This window comes from Hippoglossus hippoglossus, chromosome 19 (genome assembly GCF_009819705.1).
Source record: "Hippoglossus hippoglossus isolate fHipHip1 chromosome 19, fHipHip1.pri, whole genome shotgun sequence".
Taxonomy (NCBI): Eukaryota; Metazoa; Chordata; class Actinopteri; order Pleuronectiformes; family Pleuronectidae; genus Hippoglossus; species Hippoglossus hippoglossus.
The window spans coordinates 12,850,872-12,869,209 of record NC_047169.1 but is presented as its reverse complement, the minus strand read 5'-3'; the positions used below and the strand labels follow the sequence as shown (position 1 = coordinate 12,869,209).

General features: G+C 44.9%; 1 protein-coding gene across 1 annotated transcript in view; it reads right to left on the bottom strand.

Annotated features, from left to right (window-relative positions):
• Positions 1-1,145: 1,145 nt before the first annotated feature.
• The window catches only part of trrap (transformation/transcription domain-associated protein), a 79,516-nt gene continuing 62,323 nt past the window's right edge, over positions 1,146-18,338 (bottom strand). Inside the window, 10 exon segments of the mRNA XM_034570128.1 lie at positions 1,146-2,269; positions 2,272-2,308; positions 3,974-4,168; positions 5,732-5,935; positions 6,522-6,706; positions 7,460-7,677; positions 8,109-8,334; positions 13,594-13,855; positions 15,297-15,502; positions 15,787-15,877. Of these exon segments, the coding sequence (XP_034426019.1) occupies positions 2,025-2,269; positions 2,272-2,308; positions 3,974-4,168; positions 5,732-5,935; positions 6,522-6,706; positions 7,460-7,677; positions 8,109-8,334; positions 13,594-13,855; positions 15,297-15,502; positions 15,787-15,877 (1,869 nt within the window). The 3' untranslated portion in view covers positions 1,146-2,024.

Below are 18,338 nucleotides of genomic sequence, written 5' to 3'. Positions count from 1 at the left end.
TACTGCAAACATACATGATGGATCATTTCAGAAAACCAGCCAACTTGAAAGATCTTCTGACTTTCAGACAAAACACACAGGAAACAATCCAAATATTTAGTTAAGCCCCTGTAACACAGCGACTGAAAGACTACACATGCTAAACAACTATAGATGTTAAGCATGGAGACTATTAAAAAAAGAATAAGAAAAGGGAAACAGATGTTGAGTGTAGGAAACTTGCTTTTTAGACTCGAGTGTTTTTCTAGTGCAGCTCGGGGAGGAAGAGAAATGTGAGGGACAGTGTGTAAACATGCTGAGAGGCAGACTCGGTGTATGTGGACTGCACAGGGGCGAACAGAGATATAACCTTTGTTTATGAGTGCAGGCGGGCCGGCTGACAGTGTGTATAAGTCAGGCGAGGCCAGCCCACTCGGAGATCTACTGGCACGCATTAATCAAGCACCGGGGGAGGAGACACAACGCCCCAGCACACCTCCGCAGGACTTTCTAACCAGAGGGAGGGAATGACCACAAGGTTATTGTACCGCCGTAGACGGGAGTCGCACTTTGATTCAACACCGCTGCGCTGAAATGCCTTCTCCATAAACGTCTACTAACTGTGAGCCCGAGAGGATGGCGGCAATAGACTTTTTACCGTCAGAGAGCGGTTTCGTCTGGAGCCATTTCGCAGCATGAGTTATCACCGCAATAATATCCAAGAGTGTGTCCTTCAGGGTGATTATGGCTGTGACAGTGATGCAGTCGATGAGAGGCGCAGATGGGGGGGTGGGGGGGGGGGGGGTGTACTGATTGTTATTGCTGTTTTACAACTGAAAAAGAAGGAGAACTGAGTTTTTCCTTATGGTGATTATGAGTTGTGTTAAAGTTGTAACTCGTTCAAGAATCATTGGTGTGTGTGTGTACGTGTTTGTTATTACCTCTGTAGGACCTTTTCCAAGTCAGGACCAGTAGACCTCATGGGGACCAAAGCCTGGTCCTAATAAGGCTAACTTAATTTCTGAGGTTAAGGTAAGGGATAAGACATGAATTGGTCATGGTTAAGGTTTTGGTTAGGCTGTCCACAATGAATGGAAGTCAATTCAAAGTACCAATAAGGACGGCTGCATAAAACTGTGTGTGAGTAAAAATAAGACAGCAAGAGATCAAAAGAAACAGCTTCTTAATTAAAAAACAGCATTTTATTAAAACAAAATGCTTATTTACAAGGCAAGAGATAATACTTCTGTCTGGAAAAGTCTTTGTACCTTAACAAACAGGTACAAATATGTATACACAGCCAGCTCGGGAATGATATTGCATTACAGCAGTTATTCCACCCTGAAGTTTGAATTCTGTCGCAAAAAGGACCGATGAGGAGACACACGCAGAAAAACAACGTAAAATGGCTTTTGACATCTTAATCAGTAGGTAAAAAACAAAAATACAAAAGAGCATCACCTGTTACTCACAGGACGACTTGAGTCCTGATTTGGCAGGGACAGACAAGAAGAGACATGGTTTTCTGTTTAAATAAATTACAAGTTTGTGAAGGGTTTTTAAAAATAAACACTGGATGCTGGACAACACAGATGCAGCAATGGCTAAAAAGGTCTTCTTAAACAGAAAAAAAAGAACTTCCCATTAGCTTGAGTGAGTGGCTCATTACGACACCTACACCAATATTTGTACAGGCTCCTTGTCCCAATTAACACAGGGCGACTGGCATCACAGACACTCCTTGTCATTTAGTATTAAAAATAAATATAAGTTGGAGGAGGGACAATGTTTCCATAAGAAGATTTAGTCCAGATATGAGTATTTAACTTACTGGCAGGCCGTGTTCAAACCACCACTAGAGCCAGGGCCTTTGTTTCCTCTTGGTTCCGCTTATCAAACTGTTTCCAGTGTCCAACACGTCCCCCAGGCGTCTTACAGTGAAGGGCAGCTTACATTTAACAGCTGTTGTCTGTGTTTGACAGATGTAGACGCAAACAAAACAACTTTTCTATCCCTGCATCGCGTCACTTCTCCCCTCTGGTTCCTCAGAGCCACGGGTGCCAGGCCGGATCCATACGACACAGGTTGTCCAGGCTGTTCGCCGCAGCCACCAGGGTGTTGACTTTGCTCTCCCCTCCCTCGAACTGAGCCAGGTTATGGAGGCGGGTCATGATGGCCGTGACAGCCTTCTGGACCAGCGAGACGAGCTGCTGGGAGTCCATGTTCTCTGGCTGGCCCGCCGGGGACAGGGGCATGGACGTGTCCTCCTGGGTCTTCTTGTGCCACGCATGATCTCATCGCGGAGGACGGCCTTCAGGATGCCATCCACCTATCAGACACAGAGGAAGGAAGATTGAAAATGTTGCGAATTGTTGACCTGCATCGGTTCAGTTTTTCTTAGTGAACAAAGAAGGTCTCTTTTCACCATTTCTAACTTATGTAGGGTAGAAGTTTCTACCCTGTGCTTGAGTCACATGAGCCGTTTTCAGACATGAACTTCAAAAAATGCCCACACAATTGGGTCTGGACACATTTTTTGGAGTTTGTTTTCACATGGAGATTGTCTGAGTCGGACACATTCAAAACAACAGGTACACATTCAGAAAGAAGTTTGGCACATCTCAAATCATGTCGTCTTTTCAAATTTCTACGTAGATGGCACCTCTAGATATTTGAATTCTTTTGTTTTTTTTCAGTATTGCATTTTTATCGTGTTGGAAATTTCATCAACACGCCCCTTCTCTTGTTGTGAATTCTCCCGATTTTCTAGACATTTTACAAGGGGCCTGGCAGGAAAGGCTTTGACTTGGACCTCTGAATAATTTCAGGAGAATGTTGTTTGCGTCTCCTATAGGCCAATGTGTTCCAAATGTGCGTCATGGAAACAAAAGCAACGAAACTTGACAAAACCTCAGTTTATGTGAAACCTCAATCTCAAACATACACACAAAACAAAGCTGTTAACTCCAGTTAAAGATGTGCCAGTCAACCTCGAGGAAGTCTCACTGTCGTTAAAAACTCATTATGGTGATACAGAGCTGAAATAAATAACCATGACGGGGCCACAACACCGGCCATCATCACCCAGCTAGGTACACGCTGCTCCCTGCTCTCAGCTCAAGTGTTTATATGGTTTCACTAGGCACTCCATTGTTTATGTGGTTTAAGGCTTCGCTATATTTGAGTGGATGATTGTTGCGCGTTTGTTGTGCTCCCTGGAAACGTCCATTTTCTCAAACCACAAGAAACCCTGGGCCTCGGGGCCAAGTCCTTAACTAGTTCACATCCTGCGACTGTTTTGTTTATTTGCATTCGAAGCACTGCTGTTCCTTGGGCATCAGTCAGACTTAAAGTATGAGCCAGAGCTATACATAGACACCACACGCCTGTCATTACTGCCCTGCTGCACATACATTATGCAGCCCTCTGACTGCTCCTTTTTTCATTGCACTGTTTTTGTTTGTTTAGGCCTTGGATAAACACAGAAGCAAGTTCACTGAGTTTAAGTGCAAAACAAAAACTATTTGTTTAAAGCAGCGTTATTACAGAAATCCAAATCTTACGAGCACAAGGCTGATTGAGGCTACAAAGGGCTTAGAGTGTGACAAGCTAAATGTGAAACTTGAATAATGTTTAGAAGCCTGTATCTTCTTTATATCTCAACAGGTGAGACTCCGATTCTACACTTTATTCAATCTCCATTCCATTATATAATATACTGTTTATCCTGTGGAGTTGTGGCGAGAGGTGGGGTACACCCTGGACAGGTCGCCATTGTATCACAGGGCAAACATACAGACACAAACTACCATTCACACCGACGGCCAATTTAGAATCTCTAGTAAACCTAATTTGCATGTTTCTGGACAGTGAGAAGAAGCCGGAGTACCCAGAATAAAGCCACGCAGACCTAGAGTGGAGAACGTTCTTGCCGTGCTAACCACCGCACCGCCCTATTTTCTTATTCAGACGTTCTTGCAGAAATTGAACGTACCTTAAAGTTTGGCTGTGAAAAGCATCGTGCCACAGCAATCATGGAGGCGGTGAGAGGGCCGGAGACGCCGATGGTGGTCAGGAACTCAGAGATGTTCGGCGTCAGGCGGAACGGAACGGGACGATTGGCGTCCAGGTCGCCCGTGGCGTCGTTGATGTCAAAGCGGAAGTAAGAGACGTTCAGTTTTCCTGTGTCCTACAAGAACAACAAACAGTAAAGTTAGAGGTACATGTTGCAATGAGGGTGGATGCGTGAGGGTGGCTGGAAGAGGGAAAGATATGAGATATGTTAAATAAAGCATTGGTCAGAATATAAATATTCCTTTTGCATTTTTTTTCTCCACAACTAAATGACTCTTCTTCAGAGAAGCTAGGTGACAAACCAAGCTCTCATATACGAAATGGCTGCTGTTATTGATCCGTGTGCCCCACCACACAGTAACATGTCAAACTATCAGCAGCAGAACATCTATAATCCTCAATTCACTCCCACTCCCCGTCTCCCCCGCCGACTTAAATATATACAGCCCAGTTTTCTTCTTTAAGCCTGCATTTATGTGCGAGAGGGCCGCTACACAAGCAGCCATTCCAGGGAAGATAAGCTCCCTTATATGAAAAGGTGAGTGGCTCTGACAGCTTTATAGCAGAGCATTTCATTCCAGCTCGTGCTTCCTCTCATCCTCTGTCTTGCCTCTTCCCCTCCCCTCCCCTACTGTCATTTGCTCCTCCAGGCCCCAGCGGAGGGCCTCAAGGCAGTGGGCCGAGACGCAAGCAACCCCCAGGAGGCTCTGATATGCCTGCAGACAGTCGGATGTGGAGGCAGCGCTCGGAATGCTAAATGACCAGACTAGTGGCTGGAGATGGCTTCATTCTGGGGGCTGGTGTGGGACTTAGATGACGCAACGTCAGCGTGTCACATGGGGTCTCGCGGGGCTGTGAACTTGACTGTGAGGAATGACAAGACGCTGAGTGATTTTCAGAACAAATGTCAAAGATATCAGAGCAGATAGAGAAACTATTCCGCGAGGCAATTCAGGAGACTCTCAGTTACGTCTATAAGTGAGTTAAGGCCTGGAGGAGGTGTCGTATGGACTGAAGCCTCACAGCATCACTCAGCTCCATCTTAATGGAATATAAGGTCTCTATTTAGGCAGGGTGGGGCTACTGCTGTGATGTCCTGTCCTTGCACTCTCTCCCTCTCCCTCTCTGTTTGTATGTGTGTACACTCCCTGCACTGTAATCCTCCTGTGTCTAATGGGATCTGCGGAGTGGAACAGGCAGAGAGGGGGGCTTAATACCAGCGCTTAGCTGCCCGGAGGAACGCCTGTCAGCAAAGGCAGATTAGGATCAGAGGGGAGGGGTGGCCCACTGACACAATCATCTTTAATAATGACTTTAAGAAAGCTGTCTGTGGATGCTGAGCACCAGATGGATGCATGTGGACTCGCTTGTGAGCGCAGGCACATAAACACGGCCTCTTCAAATTGAAACGTCTTTGATAGCTGTAGAGCAGAGGAGCTGAATATAACATTCTGTCAAAACATCATTCGCATTGACAGCAACCGTCTGACTGATAGGCCCGGCGTGAATGTCACGGGGGAGGATGGTAATTCATACGGGCCAGATATGGAGAGGGGTAATGGTGATCTCTTAATGCATCTATGACGGCGTATATCTATTGAATTAGCCCCTGACTTATGGATCCCATTTGCCCTTGACGGAAAGAGTCCAACATGTGTCTGGTTTGTGCGTTTCCTACCTGTGCTATCTGCAGCATCTCAGGGTTGAGCCGGTTGAGGTGGAGCATGAACTCGGCCAGACCTATGAGGGCCAGCTGGATGGTGAACATCTTCCGGAAAGTCCAGTAATCGGTGGCATTGGGGAAGGTGTGGAGGGCCCACTCCTTCAGCATGCTGCGAGGGACCATGTTCCCCTGCACCTCCTTCAGGATGTCACGCAGCACCTGGCCAGGAAGAGGGAGTAGAGGTTAGATATGCAGCAGTGGTTCAGCCATTATTGGGCATCACATCCAGCATCCATTTTATTCAATGTAATAACACCCCCCTTTAACTGAACACAGCAGTAGGTAATTTATCGGTGGATTTTTCCAGGGGCCAAAAGTATATACAGCACAAGAGCACATAACTTTATAGCTATCTAGCTATCACCAATAAATATGTCAGGGTTTCGCGTTGAAGCATCAGAGTGCAAAGGCTCTTTACAGAGTACCAATATTTTTCTCAGTGGTGAACTGTCATAAAAAAAAAAGACATCCATTACGGAGGAGGCAGAGACACCGACCAATAGTCTTTATGTAACAAAATGCAGCCAAAATATGAAATTAAAAGTGGGCAACAGGCCTTTTCCTTTTGATAAATAGTGAATACTTTACTACATGCAAAAACAGCCACCTTAATATTCAATTAATAAAAACTGAATTGGAGAAAAATGCAGAAACAAAGCAGATTTTTACAATTTGCAGATACGTGAGAGGACATTGACTACAGTCTCCAATTATATCATATTATACATATATGTGCATGTTATACCTGGTGACTGGCCTGTGTGCCTCTGGCCTGAACAGTGGCCAGACGATCGTAATATCGGGAGATGGGGTTGTCGTGCTCGATGCCCTTCTTGGCACAGCGCTGTTTATAGATTTCCACCAGTGACAGAGATGAAGGATTGTCCTCCACCAGCCGCATCTGAGGCGACACTGCCACCACTCGGGGCACTGGAGAGATGGAGGGAGGAAGAGGAGGACGACAGGACACAGGTGGGAAGGAGATTGGGAGGGGAAAAAGGGAGGAAAACAAAGTCAGTGACACAGGTTGTTAACATTTGGCTGCACTTGGTAACTAACAGTCAAGTTTTACTGGAGTGTGAACCACAGATCTAAACCAGTTGGGAGTTTGGAAAACAGCTGCACTGAAGGCGTGCCATCGGTCAACACCACGCAGGGTCAAAGACGGTAAAAGACTGTGCCCGGTCTGTCCAGTAAAAGCAGTCTAAACATTTACATACAGTGGCCCACCAAATCAAATCAATACCAGCCATTCCAGTTGGGAGGAAATGGGTTGGAAGGGACTGTTGAATTCCCCTTCCGTATTTTCCCTTAAACAAACCAATCAAGTGCATAAATGGAGAGTGGGCAAACATCTGGGTGGAGGCTAACCACGAGGGGATGACTGGAGAGGAAATAGCGCTTGAAAGCGAATTGAAATTGTGTGCGGTGTGTGAGTGAGGCCGAGGCAGAAAGAAGAAGAATGAAAGGATATGGTCAGTACCAGCTGTTCTGTGGACAAAAAGATGTTTTAAAAAAAAAAAAAAAAAAAAGAGCCTTTCCTGTTTTCTTGATCACAAGCTGGTGAAATATGAAATAACAAAAATAACAAAAAAGGAGAGAAATGCTCTCAATACAATCCTTGTGAAACTACAGCTCTAAATCCTTTTTTAAAAACCTCCTGCACATTATCTGTAGTCGTACCAGTGAAGAAGAGGTGCCTTTTGGTGGTCTCCTTCCTCTTCTCCAGACAGGGGTTGAGGAGGCGCAGCAGCTGCAGGACCCTCTCCTCCCGGCGCGACTCTGTCAGGCAGGCGTCGTTCATCACCAGGTAAGGGTAGATTTTGCCATTGTGGCCGCGGATATAGAGGCGACGTGCTGCGGTATTGTGTTTCTGTACAATTTCCACTCTGGGCATGAACCTGGAGAAAGTTGTGGAGGGACAGGAGTGAATTAATAAACAGTGTGGGCGGAATGATATGTGGGCACAAGGCTCCTGTGTGCTTCACTGCTTCTATAGAGCGCTTTAATGGAAACCTTCTGACTCAAAACGACCAATATTTATTGAACAAGGACTTGAAGTTTGGAATAAATCACCAGGGATTTCAGTCTTACCAGGACAGGATAATAAGCATTTTAGTCCTCTTTGTCTGTTAAGGTATTACATTCATCTGCCATTTTAGATTCTTCACTGTAATAAGAGCTAAGTATCTGTAGAACAGAGACAGACATCTGTAAACTGTAATGTGTGCTCAGCAGAGCACAGCAGTTCACAAAGAATAAAAAGGTATTTGGCTAATGGCTGGTGCAAATTCATCCTCCCGAGGATTCCTTTTTTGGAAAAGTCCTGTACCTTGCAATCTTGATGTAGTAGTGCGTCGGTTTGGGCATAAGGAATTCCCCAGGGATCTCCACCTCTGCAGTCTGCGCAGAGAAATTGCTGAGGAAGCGGCATTTCTCCTCAATGAGGAAGAACTTGGGCAGCTGCTTGGTCTTGGCCTCCAGGATCTTGATCCACTTTTTCAGCTTGGAGATGAGATTGTGAAGCTTCATGGAGCCTGGCACGCTGAAGTCAAAGTCTTTTAGAAGAAGAAAGAAAAAACATCATTACAACAAGAATCCCCTGTTTTCCTAACTCTTAGTGTCTCCCATCCTTCTGGTTTTTCAACACAATAAACAGTAAACAGTAAACAACTCTACAGTTGTGAGCAGCTCCCAGGTGTGTTTGTATCCGTGCGACCTTTAACCTCCCCTTTGGCTTTATGCTCCTGGACTTGTGCTATAAATACACATATGTTTCAAAGTAACCTTGCCAACTAAAATACTATATGGGGCTATGACACATGCAAGCAGGAAACCCACAAGGGAGAGTACTCAAAGACAATCATGTTAAAATATAAGAAAAATAAAACAGAAATAAACAAGATCTAAGAAGATGGTTAGCTGACATTTGGTTGCCTGTTTGACACCACAAACGGTGGAACTTCATTAAAAGTGAGATCTGCGTGTTTACTTTACAGTTATTTACCTGTAAATATTGACCAAGAACACCTTGTTTTCCACAGTGAGGCCTAAGGGGGGGGCAGTGGTTACACAAACCTACATTTGGGAAAAGTCCATAATAAATATTGCGTCGCACCCGTTGGGTCAATCCACTCCACGCAGTGTGGTGCAATGCCTTGCTTAAGAGAACTTCACAGATAAGTTATTCATGTCAGACTGGCAGCACGGGGAGAGCGGGTTGCTCTATCAACTTAAAACTCCCTGGCGGAAGCTGGGAGCTGATTAAATTAGAGCAATAAAAATGAGAGTCTTAAAGTATTAAATTTCTGTTTCAAGTCACAACTCATAGTGCACATAACATATTGTGATGAGCTGTAGCAATAACAACAGAAGGAGGGGAAGTGAGCCAGGCAGGTTTTCCATTTTAGAGTAAAGCCCCTAGGACACTCACACACAAAGACACACACAGACCCCCACACACACACCCCTCTCCTATTTCAGTACACCCTGTTGTGCCGCCTGTTATAATGAACCCATGAAACTGCAAGGCCTTGCCATTTCAAACCTGTTCAATCTCTCCCAGAGTGAGACCTCCTAATACTTTAAATAAGCCCTTTAAAACAGCCAATGTTCTTTTCGGAGTGGCCCTATTTTGCTATCCGTCTGCCTGCAATTCACCTGCCTTGATAGCTGAGGTAAAATTGAAACAGTCCCGAGAAATTGCAACCCGACGACAATTCAGCGCCATAAAAGTGTATAATGGTAACAAATAGAAAAGGCGAGGCATGCTCCGCTCCGTCTGAGCCGCGGAGCAATGTAGTAATATCATTTTATCTTTATCAGATATAAAACGTTTACCTGTTAAAATCTAGAGATGTCTGCTCATAAGACACAGGCATTATGTTATTATAACTCGTAAAAATACCAAAGAAACAAACACCTTTTTTTGAGAGAATTGGTAAACAATATTAAACCTTGTTTTGAGCTTAAATTGTGTTACTTCAAATTATTAAAAAAAGGGTCATATGCTCCCATACCTTTTATTAAAATCAGTCCAGTGGTGCATTACACACATGCAAAAAAATTAGCAGCCCTGTCTGTACCTTAAATCATAAAAACAGATCACTCCTATTTCAGTGAAATCAAATTATTAATACAAACACTGCAGAGCAACCCTCAGCCAGATCGCACATAACACACAAACTGTAGCTACTTTAATTACAGTATCTATCTTCCAAACAACTGGTATAAGAAAAGAAACATATCATAATTAACCTCTAATAGAACATTTTCATGTCCTTCTTAAAATAGATTAAAAAAAACTAAACTAAACAAAAAACAGAGAACTGCTGCGAGAATCCACAGAAGTGCTCTGTAGCCAGTGTAAAAGAGCCAGTGAGACGGAGGAGAGTTATTTCCAGTGCCCCTGAACTCATCTTTGACCGCTGCTCTGTCAGTGGGGGGGGGGGGGGGGATGCTGAGAGAAAGAGTGATGTGTGGAAAGTAGCCAGGCTGCTCTGACCTGTGTGTAGAAACATGGGCAGCTATTCTGCCCTACCTGGCCTGTCCAAAAAACCACAGTAGACAATATACACCACTCTACCAAATGACTTATGCTGACTCAGGAGGTAAGATCACCTCTGTATAGACAATCATTGTTCCCTGATGTACTGCCCTCTCACTTACCAAGTGTGGGATTGTACATGTGGCACCTCTGTGTGCAGTAAGATGGAGTTTACTGGATTTCACTATGTCTGATTAGTGGGCTGAAGTTGTGAGCATTTCAGAATATTTGGCAGAACTTCCCAATTAAAACTTAAAATTGCCACCTGACTATAGATATACATAGGTCACAGGTGCTAAGCCAGGGTGCTATACAGAATTACAATGAGTCACATTTAACTGTGCTAAATATCAATTTAGCATGACAAATGACGATTCAGGCGTTGAGTAAAATGCCAAGAAACTTGTAAATTTCTTTCAGAAAAAGCTCTTCTGACAAAAGTCTCTGGAACAGATCCACTGCTAAAACAGTAACTCATGCAAATAGCATTCACTGTAATTGGATTTGAATGCCTCCCTGCTGCCAAATGTTATATGTGCAAACATAAACCCATATTTTCCGGCCCACAAACCCTGTGAAAGCGAGTGAGCCACTAACGTGGTGCGGGGAATGCGAGCTTGGCTGCTCAGCGGCTCTGTAAACCCTGTTTGTTCCGCTCTAGAAGGCTTGTGTGGTTTCAGTCTCTGTCGGCCCTGCTCCCACGTCGCCGTGGGGACAGCTGGGTAGCGATGGTCGGCCGGCACTCTGCGAGGCAGAAGCCCTGGTGACGCCTGGCTGCGTCAGCACAGCTGGCACTGCAACATCTGGTAAGATTCATCAGCATGGCGCTCATCGAGTCTCACTCAGTCTTGTTTGTGTTGTTCATTCAGTCCGTCCATGTGAGGGTCCCATGCTTTCCCTCACTAATGCCATCACATCTGTCTTCATGCCTTCTCTCAGGCCTCTCGTTCCTATTATGGCAGCCCTTACTTAGTCAGGTGAGCATTTTTCTAAAGCTGCTTCTCATTCACTTGCTCTCCTTGTCCTCCTCTATCCCAGGGGCCAAACCCATTAGCTCTATTGGTCACTCTCAGGACCAGTGGAGGAGAAAAGCACAGGAAGCTCTGCAGAGTAGAGCAGGGGAAGAGGAAGGAGAGGGAGGAGGTGCTTTGTGGAAATGCGATAGAAAAAAGAAAAAGAAAAAAAAAAAAAGACACCGGGGCATTTTCTGAGAGCGTAATTCAGTGAACACGTATGTGCAGTCAGTCTGTACGAGAGAAGAGGAGTCGGCAAAGAGGTTTATTTAAACACCGAAAGCTGAGGGAGCTGCAGACGGCCCTCGTTTAAACCAGGTCCAGTGAACTGTGTTCGACTCCCTTATGTAATGTAGGAAAACAGACACGTGGCATCCAAAAACAGGGGAATGATTGTTTTGAGAAAACGTCTCGGAGGAGGCCTTGGCTACACAAGAACTGCACCTGTCTTGTTGGATTCTACAGTTTGAATATGAATCTGAACACGCGCAGCAAAATGACTGCGGGCTTCATCACTGCATTATAAGCATACACATGAGAATCACTGACTTTTTTTGCTTTGACATAAATACTAAGCAGATCAGAGAGCATTGTTGACTGTCTTCCAACTCGTAATCTTTGATGTTGCATCAGCTTACAACACCTCAGAGAATACCACGATTGGGAATGTAGAAAATGTGCCATTAGGAATGTTCTGGGCTTTCTGGCATTAAAAAAGGGGGGAGATATGGTCTATAATTCAACATCAGTGGAAAGAAAGTGGAGTGGATGTTTCTAATGATAGCTCAACATTAAAATTCAGTTGTACATCATCTTACCACGATGATTAAAGTGAACTCCCGCCGACGGGTTATTTGTGTTGGTAGATAATTGCAAATTCTTCCATATGAATGGTTTTCTCTGTAATATAATCCCTTCCTATGTGTTGTTTTCGACCTATATACACATAGCAAGGATATGGAAAGACATTTTTCCATCTCTGTGCCCAGAGGCTTAACTAAGAGTCGAGTCTTGAATTCACCTATGTGTTCCAATATTTTCAAAGCTATATTTAGTTGTGGTGCAGCAAACAACCATTACCCAACGCTTTCAATGCACTGCTTTCCTGACAAAGAAGATAATACGGTAGGAACAACTTGACTGTTGGCTGGTAGTGCAATAACAATAGATAAAAACAAGTGTGCATGTCAGTATAAACTGCCAGAAATTGCACAAATTGTGAAAATCGCTTTTACTCTGCCTCTGGTGGACTGTAAGTCTATAAAACCAGCAATGAGAATCTATTCCACCAGTGAAAAAAGTTGCCAAGAAATAAAGTTATTTTATTAGAGTGGTACAGTTTTATACAGACTTTTAGATGCTGCAAAGACAAAAAACTCAACAGTGTCGTTGTTTCTGTAAAAGGCAGCAGCCTCACGTCATCTGCTCCATTTCATCAAAGCCAGACAGGTTGTTAAGATCACCACTGCAGAGCTGCACCGGTTAAGATTAGAAATGCTGCTGACGTGTGTATAATTAAAACCAATGTGGGAGTGCGCACATAAACAGTGTAATAAAGAAACAAACAGACAGACACACACACCCAACTCTGATCGGTCACCAGCTCCAACCCCTCGCTGAAATCAAATCATCTGGTTGAAAACCTCAATTATGCTGCACAACACCAATGCTACTGCTGCTCCGAGTCAGTCTCCTGGCCTGGACGAGTACAGTCCGTCCAGGCAGCACTGATACAAGCAGCACAAGGGTCCATGTAGACACGACGTAACCCGTTCAATGTATTGTGTACAATGTACAACTGAGGCCAATCGAGCACCTGTCTCCCCATTTAAACTAGTGTCGACATGGGGTAACAGCAGTGCTGCTCCTGTTTGCTGAAAGGTGGCTGATGTATGATGCAGGGCCTCGGGGAGAAGAGCTCTGAGGTGGTGCTGGTTTCGCTTCCTGGCCGGTTGTCACACCTTGTCAAATATTCCCAAAACAGCTTTTTTCCGTAGCCTGAAAACTTAAACCTCACATTTTATGTCTCTTCAAATTTCCAAGTGTTAGAAGTTAGAAACAAGTAAAACCTGTGATGCCTAAAGTTAAAATGGCTGACAGCCATGAAACTCAAGTGAACAAACAAAGTTCAAAAAGTAAATACAGGGGAGCACAGAACAACCTGAACTGAAAGGGCTCTTCATTGCTTGTTTTTCTTTCAGTGTACATACTATATATTTGCACAGGCAGAGGAAAATGTATTTTAAAAGCCAACCAACCTGTTGTGAACTGTCCCTTCATCTTCTGAAAAACGGGGTCCTGGGCTGTGGCCTGGGCCCGGCGGGCGAGCGACTCGGAGGCAGCGCTCGAGAACATGGTGGACACGTTGGAGACGTTCTCCAAGCCAACGCCAAAGGTGCTGACCAGCTTCTTGACAAAGTTGAGTGTGTGTGGTGTGATCTTGGCATCAGAGACGGCACCGCTCTTTTCAAAGGCCACTGAATAGCACTTGGCCAGGCCCTGTTGGAGCTGCCTCAAAACCTGTAGAGTACAGAGACAGAGTTATATTAGTAATGATGAGGGTTTGTCCCAACAATGTGGCTGAGGGGATAGAGCGGTCGTCCTCCAACAGGAAGGTCGGTGGTTTGGTAGCAGTATAAAATGGTCTGTATTTATATAGCACTTTTCTACTCCTAACCACTGAAAGCTTATTGCCATTCACCCATTCACCCATTCACAGACATTCACACAGTGCATCTATGGGCAGCAATTTTTCTGTTAGGGCCAATTGTGGTTCAGTATCTTACCAAAGGACACTTCGGCAGGCACATGGGGAAGACTGGGATCAAACTGGTGTTCCAGAAACAAAAAAACGTCACATGCACGATCATACATACGCAAATGCAAAGCAAATATCGCGGGTCAAAGTTGTACTCCACATTAAGCCACACTGTGGATTTGCTTTGCCACAGGAAGCTGATATTAAATTTGACCCCTCGCTCAAGCTGATTGGAGGTGACCCGGGGGCGGGGGCGAAGGTTCACTGCTGATACATTCGCGCAAGAACAGAACCACAGTGCCGCTCAATTCTGTATTTATACATTTTATAAAAAGACTTTAAAGGCAAAACAAACACTCAACATTCCTGCCTCCTACATGCTGTGTAAAAGGGGCTGAAAGTAACAGAGATGCGCAAATAATAGGCAACGGTGCAGCAGTTTGATTTCATACAGCAACCAAAGCAAGGGAAAGGGGTGATGTAGTGATGTGGTGTAGCATGCCCGTGCCCCCGCATGCCCAGTGGAACGGAGCATAGAAGCCTGCAGCTGCTGCCGTGTGCCACAAACCATCACAGATAATCACACGGACACACACATCAACAAACTTCCAGCCCTAAATCCCTTGCCCCATCCTACATGCTCACCGCAGCCATCCATCACCCATCTCCGTCTCCTCTCCTCCTGCTGTCTCTCCTTCTCCCAGAACCCCCCCCCCCTCCACCCACAACAGATACCATGTGTGGATGCTGCCTTGCATTGTTAAAACTATTTTCAGAGACAGACTACGGAGTCAGGTCGCTACCTCCTGCGCTGCCACCAACACAGTATGCTAGGTTAATAAAAAAACATGCTGGGTGAATGGATAATTCAAGTCGACATGTGCTTCAACAAAAGAGATTTCTCTGATCCGCTTATGGCAACACACTAGGCCGTCGCTGTCTTCCATCCCTGACTGAACTATTCACAGAGAAGTCATATCATCATAGACTAAACATGTGTCAGGCTGTGACGGAATTTGCCAAACTGTGGTCTGCTGGTTGACTAGGAGGAGTGATTCACATATGCAAGATGTGCAAACCTACTTGCTTTCACACATATGCACAGATGCATGACAGTTCTCACAACAAGCCGAATTACCTTGTCACCACCCGATCTGCTAAAAGTACACGCACACCCAAAGCCAACACCTTTGTTCCTCTCACCTCTTCATGCCAGTTCTCCCTGAACCACACCATCTGGTCGACGATGCCCTCCAGGGAGGACAGAAGGGTGGGGTGCAGCTCGCGTTGCATGTGCATGATGCGGCTGCAGCGCCACATCGGGGCGGTGGCCCGTATGGGCCCCGGGTCGGAGGCCCCCGAGTGAGGCTGGGCCCCCACTGAGCTGGGCTGCTGCTGTCCAGATGCATCTGCAGAGACGAGCGGATAGGAGGAGGAAAAGATGGAGAGGTAAGCGACAGATGGGAGAATAAGGAAGGAAGGATAAAAAAAGAGGGATGATTTCTTAAAGTACAAACCATTTTGAAGAGGATATAAACAGACGTGCAGCAGAATGTTTTATGGTCAACAACATATTCCATGCCACAAACAATTTTCTTTAAATATATGTACTAACAAGTCTGGTATCAGCAGGAAGAAGCGTTTAATGTTCAGAGCATGGTAAAGGAAACACGCTCCAGCCATGTGTACTTACCACTTTTGTAGCGCTCCCTCTGCTCAATCTTGAGCGTCAGGTAAAGGGTGCGGATAGGGAAGTAGACCGCCTGGGGGTACACTCGTCCCACCTAGCAGATAAAAGGGTCACAGATTACATTTCAAAGACTCCCCCTCAGGACCGCGACAGAGAGAGACAGGCGGCAGACAGAGGTGGAGATGGAGAGAGAGAGAGGCAGAGAAAGACCCTGTTTGTGTATGTGAGTCAGAGAGAGAGCGATAGAGCCAAGACCTCTGCTGTAACAGAGGGAGTGTTTGAAGCTTCGAGTCAGGGGAGTAACGGAGGTTAAAACACATCATGGCTGCATTACAAAACTGAATGTGACTGATGATGAAATCGCCCTTAAGACTTTCAAGAAAAGTCAGACAACATCGAAAGGCTTAATGGTCGAAGTCGGAGCATAAGACATATCAAGTTTTAAACACAAATTCACGTCAGACCTAAGGGAATAGTAGTCCTGTGATAAGTAATGGTGGATTCACAGTTTATCAAATCTGTCAAAGTTAAGCATCCAAGATTCATCATTTTCTGACATAAAAATTCTGCTTTCCACCTAACAACACTCGAACCTAAGAGAGAGAGCCCACTGTGAAATATTGCACAGAGACACTGTGGAGGAATCACCCTTTAAATGAGAGCGGTAAACGTGTGTGTTTGACATTTGCTATGAATGTGACTGTACTAAGACAGAGGCTTAAGGTAGAACATGAGCTGTAACAAAGCTCACTATAATTCTACAAAGGCAAGAATAAAGATATATTTATAATAAAAAACTAAAAACCAGATGTTTTTCTTAAACCATAAGCTTTGCCCACTGGTTCTGGTGGTCTAACAGAGGAGAGATTAATAAAATACGGATAATATTGAACATTTTAAATAAGCATACTTTTGGTCTCATTTTGGAGGATTGTTAATACCATGTGGGATTGTCTGACCACAACATGTTGCTCCTCATCATGGTCTATCCTGCTGGAAATGTTACTAAAACTAGTAGAAATTATATTTTTAAAGTACAAAAACAATAACTAATTTACAATTGATTTTTCTGGAAATGCTAGGCGATGTGTGAGCCTGGTTTAGGCTCACTGGATATTGGTAGAAGACCACAAGGTTCCCTCAGATCTCCGAGCAGAATTTCATAGGCTGCAATTACACGGCTACTTGATCCCTTCTAGACCAACTCTTCAACTGCGGGGCAGAAAGGGATACCCCGCATCTCAAAGACACAACCGAGCTGAATATCACTGAAGGCGAGTCGAGCATGGATGGTGGCGGTGGAGGATACGAGAGAGACATAGAGGAGGGAAGATAAGAAGCTTTTTTCCCACACTTTAACCTGAAGCTACATGGGTTTTGGAACCGCTAAGCTTCATCTGACTCACTGTGACCCTGAGCACAGGTCGTCAGAGGGATTCTCAAACTTGCACAAATCAAGGTTGCACAAAATAGATCAGCAAAATGGCTCACTAGAACATTCTGTAGTTCTGCTTCAACTATGCGTCGACTAAAGCAGCTGTTCCAGATCACAGCAGGTCTCGAATTCAGTGAACGACTAAGTTCCCTAAAGGCATGGAAATTCTACACGGCCAGTCAGTCAGTGCCAGGCAGACCGATAACTTTAAGTAGGTGGTAAATGAGGCTGCTGCCGCTGGAGGTCTGAGCCTCGGCAGCGGGAAGATGATACAAAAAGGGAACTGCGACACAATAATTAACACACTTAACCCATCAGTTGTTTTGACGATGTGAAAACTATGTACATTTCTCTGTATTTTTCATTAATTCATGTAAAGGTTAATAATTTCACATTTGCCCACCAGGTACTTATATAGCATCCGGTAATTGTTGAGACTCTGCCTTTTTCAAAATTGCTCATATTTTCCATTTTTATGTGGTGATTATAAAAACATGTTCTGGGAAAAAAAAAAGAAGACATTTAAAATGAGTCGGGAGTAACGGGAAGAGGGAGTTCTAAGTGGCAGCTAACAGCAGCATTAAAGATGAAAGAGGAAGGATGGCGGAGAGGAAGAGGAGAAACAAGAAATCAGCACGCTAATAGGAAGATAAGAAATGTCATATTTTGGCAAAGCAAAGGTGGGCTAAAGGGAAGCGGGGCGAGTGGCAGACGAGGAGGAGGCAGCGAGGGAGTGTGGGAGTGCGCGCAGGGGGGAGGGGGAGTCGAGATTCTCTGTTAACTTCTGATTCATCTTCCCGCCAGCCCCCAGGCGATCTTCTCCTCACCTTCATCAATATTTCAACGTACGTTTTTTAAACATCCCGCCGCCGCAGAGAAACTCTAAATAATTCAGGCGAGTGGCAGAGATAAAGCATGCCGTGCATTGAAATGTGGCTTCTCTCTTTGCATAAAGAAATGGGATGAAGAAACGAGCGTCAACCTTTTACCCTTCAGTCATTACAGGGTGACGAGGGGAGACCAAAGGAAGGACCCTACAACCTGTCACCCACCGACATCCATTCATATACATGAACAAGGCCGTTCTGTTTCCAACGAGTCGCCTTTAACTGAGAGGCCA